The sequence below is a fragment of the Aegilops tauschii genome, chromosome 7 (assembly GCF_002575655.3).
Source record: "Aegilops tauschii subsp. strangulata cultivar AL8/78 chromosome 7, Aet v6.0, whole genome shotgun sequence".
Taxonomy (NCBI): domain Eukaryota; kingdom Viridiplantae; phylum Streptophyta; class Magnoliopsida; order Poales; family Poaceae; genus Aegilops; species Aegilops tauschii.
In genome coordinates, this window is record NC_053041.3 from 4,570,448 (window position 1) to 4,574,743 (window position 4,296).

Genomic DNA, 4,296 nt, shown 5'->3' on the forward strand with positions numbered 1-4,296 from the left:
CATAGTTAATAGGCTTCGGCCCAACCCAGGAACGTGAGGAGCTCCTTCAGGGAAAATCAAGCAGCTAAAGTGTTCTTGGAAATGTGATGTTTTACTTTTCTGTACTAGCTAGTAGTAAAATGTACTCCCTCCGTCCGTGAATAAGTGTACTCTAGCTTTTGTCCTAGGTCAAAATTTTAAAACTTTGACCAACTTTATAGGAAAAAGTACTAGCATTTATGACATTAAGTTAATATCACTAGATCTATTTTGAAATGTACTTCCATAATATATCAATTCGATGTCATATATGTTATTACTCTTTTGTATATAGTTGGTCAAAATTTCAAAACTTTGACTTAAAAACAAAAGCTAGAAGTACACTTATTCGCGGACGGAGGGAGTATTTGAATTTGGAATTTATTGTACACTAGTATACGGTATAATTCATCACGAAAATTAGTTTCAGAACGAAGAACCTTGCCAGCTAGGTTAGGGTACATATAAAATGGTGTGCATGCGCGTCCAACAACACACGAGAAACAGAAGCAATCTGCTAGCTGCTTGGTGTGTGAGTGTGAGCTGAGCTCTGCTCTGCTAGATCATTGGAAACAATGGCGTTCAACGACGACGAGAAGCCTCCTGCTTCTAACGCAGGTAACACCAAGGGTCTGGTGACCATCACCGAGCCCAAGTTCAGCAAGGACGAGGCGGCCCTGTCGGCGGACGAGGTGACGGCGGTGGTAGAGCTCAAAGCCACGTCGTCGACGGCCGTCCGGGAAGGGCTGGACCTGGTGGCGGTGCTGGACGTGAGCGGCAGCATGCAGGGCGACAAGCTCCAGAGCATGAAGATGGCGATGCAGTTCGTCATCATGAAGCTCACCCCCGTCGACCGCCTCTCCGTCGTCTCCTTCTCCGGCTCCGCCACCAGGCACTGCCCACTCCGCTCCGTCACGCAGCAAGCGCAGGCCGACCTCAAGGCCATCGTCGACGGCCTTGTCGCCAACGGCGGGACCAACATCAAGGCCGGCCTGGACACCGCCCTGGCCATCGTCGCCGGCCGCGCCACCACCAAAGCCCGCACGCCCAATGTCTTCCTCATGTCCGACGGCCAGCAGAGCGACGGCGACGCCAGGCAAGTCGATCCCGGGAACGTGGCGGTCTACACGTTCGGCTTCGGCAAGGACGCCGACCACGCCTTGCTCAGCGACGTCGCCAGGAAGTCCCCCGGCGGCACGTTCAACTCGGTGCCGGACGGCGGCAACGTGACCGCGCCCTTCTCGCAGCTCCTCGGCGGGCTCCTCACCATCGTCGCGCAGGACGTGCAGCTCACGCTGACGCCCAAGGCGGAAGATCCCAGCGCCCCGGACCTGGACACCATGACCGTGGCGCCAGGGACCGACTACACGCAGACCACCGACGGCGGCACGGGCGTCATCACCATCAAGTTCGGCACCCTCTTCAGCGGCGAGACCCGCAAGGTGGCCATCAACTTCAAGCTCCTGGAGAGCACCTTGACGACGCCGTACGACGGGTTGGTGGCGGAGGCCCAGCACAGCTACAACGTGCAGGGTAGCCCGCAGGGCCAGACCCCGCAGGACGTCGTGATACCCCGCTCCCCGGACGCGCCCGGCGAGGAAGCCGTGAGCGTCAAGGCGCGGGGGGTGCTGGCGGAGATGGCGCGTCGGCAGCACGCCGGCGCGATCGGCGAGGCGAGGCAGATGGCCGACGGGAAGAACCTGGAGGAGGCGCGGTACAAGCTGGCGGACGCGCAGAACGCGCTGGAGGACATCGTGCTGAACGACGGGGAGAAGCTGGTGGGCATGCTCCGGGCGGAGCTGCAGCAGCTGCTGGACCTGATGGAGACGCAGGAGCTGTACGAGGCGGAGGGGCGGCCGTACGCGCTGGCCTCCGAGACGTCGCACGGCCGGCAGCGGTACGCGGCGAGGGGCGGCGACATGGACGCCGTGCGGCTGTTCGCCACCCCGCGCATGGACACGTACCTGGAGCAGGCCAAGAAGTTCGAGGAGGACCCGACGGCGCCGCTGCCGTCCGCCGACGACGACGCCAAGGAGGAGATGGCCGCCAACCCGCTGGCCGCCATCTCGGCGCCCATCGCCTTCTACATCAAGGTGGCCATCCAGGCGCTGCAGGAGATCGAGAAGCTCGTCGCCCCGCCCACCAAATAAAAAATTCAACTCTCCATTTACTACTACTCCACTACGTTTGTTTCATCACTCCATTTACTACTACGTTCCCATTTTTATCTTCATGTTGCTTAATTTACTTCATCGTGAGCTGAAATGAATAAAGGAGCATCTCATCATCCATGGATAGTGTTTATTTAATCTCACCCTTACCACCCATTCACCATTCGCTAGAGCAATGGTCTATTTTTTTTAAAACGATAGCAGGAGAGCTGCTATATTCATTGATGAGAGAGAAATGGTAAAAAAGACCCCTCGGTTAATTAAGGAAAACTAGGCTAAAACCATAACAGACGGGCTAAACACTAGCAAAACTAGGTCTAAGCACCGTAAGTCGCAAACCACCGGCCAAAGGCCAGCTACCGGCTACTTCCGAGACAACTACCCAAACCCAAACTCCACCTACAGCCACACGCACCCTCAGAAGCCATCGAGGTCTTCAAAGTAACGCCTCCAAAAAGGAAGCGATGTCAGAGACACCGTCGTCACCCGATTCGGCATAGCCAAATCTTAGGTTTTCACCCAAAGACCATTAGACATGAGATGTCGAGGAACAACAAGGTCCACGACGACACCTTCAGGAAGGATAACGACATCCACGGATGTCGTTGCCTCGCCTTCCAACAGACCATCTCGACCTCCGAGGTCACCCAAACGCCATCGAGCAAAAAGGAGGCTGAGAGCACACACCACCAAGACCAATCTGAACGCAGGAGCTAGGCGGATGCCATGCCAACTAGTCGTCCGCACCGCCGCGCGCAGGAACTAGCAAGGACCCTGCCGGATCTGGCCGACCCGCGCTGCCGCACGCAGGCACTGGGCGGAAAACGTCCGCACCGCCGCGCGCTGGATCTGGCCGGGACCTCGCCGAAATCAGACAGGCCCACACCGCTGCTCGTCGGAACTGGGCGGGAACGCACCAAAGCTAGCAGGCCTGCACCGCCGCGCTCCAGATCGGCGAGGATGTGTAGAAACAGATTAGCCCGCGCCACCGTGCGCGGGATCTGGGTGGAACCCCGCCAAGGAGGCCCGCCCGCACCTCCTCCGTCACGAACGCGTACAAGGGCCGCGCCAACCAGAAGGGGGAGCACCACCAAGCACTGCAAGTCAGGGAGAGCACCGTCTGGCCCGCGCCGCCGCCAGCCATCCGCCGCATGTCGCCGCCGCAGCGGGCCACCCACCGCGTGCCATCCAGGGCCGCCCCGTCGCCTAGGGCCCTCGCGAGCGCGAGAGCCCCCGCGGCACCTTGGCCCCGTCCCACGCCGTCCGGCAGCCGCCGCGCCAAGCTAGCGGACGAAGAACAGGAAAGGGCCCTGCCGCCACCTTCACAGGAGCCGGCCCGGACTTCGTCGTCCGCTCCTCCGGTGGCGGCGAGCCGAGGGAAGGGAGGAAAGGGAGGCACCTAGATCTAGGGTTTCCCCCGTGTCGCCAGGGAGGGCGACGCGGGGGACGTGGGGCTCGTTGAGAGAGGTTGTTATTACTAACAGGTGATTCCAAAATGACGAGTTTTTTTAGACCTGCTGTATACTAGCGGGCTCATTGAGTGTTGTGATCCTCTGCAGTTACTGTAGGGAAGTACTGCCAATGACACGTGGGGTCCGGGGCCACAAGGCAACGAGACTCTAACAAGAGGGCAGTTACCGCAGAGGACCCCAATGGCATCTTTGAGTTGTACAAGGTTTATTTCGTTCACAAACTCCGCCACAGCTAAAAATTACGGAAATGATAAACCCCGATCATTCGGATTTTAAGCATGGCAATCCGAATGTTTTCATGGCAACTTTAGTTGATGTGAGGTGGCAAATTTAGTTGGCGAACATGGCAATTTCTAATGTTGCAACAAACTTTCAGAATTTATTAGGGTCCAAAAATTATTCATGCCTCTGCCTCCGTTTGCATCATTCATTCAATTTAGATACTAGTGACTGTTTAGCTATTTTGGAATCGAGAAGTAACAATTCTTCAGGTTTACTTTTTCAAAAAATGCTTGTTTTGATCAAATCATCAATAATTTATTTTGAATCAAATCATCAGCACATACAGCCCTTAAAATAAATAAAACACATCGAGGTCTCTGGTGTTCGATCATCTTCTTCCCCCCAAACGTGTT

The 4,296-nt window shown here is 56.4% G+C and overlaps 1 protein-coding gene across 1 annotated transcript; it reads left to right on the forward strand.

The window, feature by feature from the left end:
- The first annotated feature begins 497 nt into the window (after nucleotides 1-497).
- Nucleotides 498-2,309, forward strand: LOC109785555 (uncharacterized). The gene has a single exon (XM_020344140.4). The coding sequence runs from the start codon at nucleotides 594-596 to the stop codon at nucleotides 2,166-2,168; it is 1,575 nt and encodes a 524-aa protein (XP_020199729.1). The 5' UTR covers nucleotides 498-593; the 3' UTR covers nucleotides 2,169-2,309.
- The last annotated feature ends 1,987 nt before the right edge of the window (nucleotides 2,310-4,296 follow it).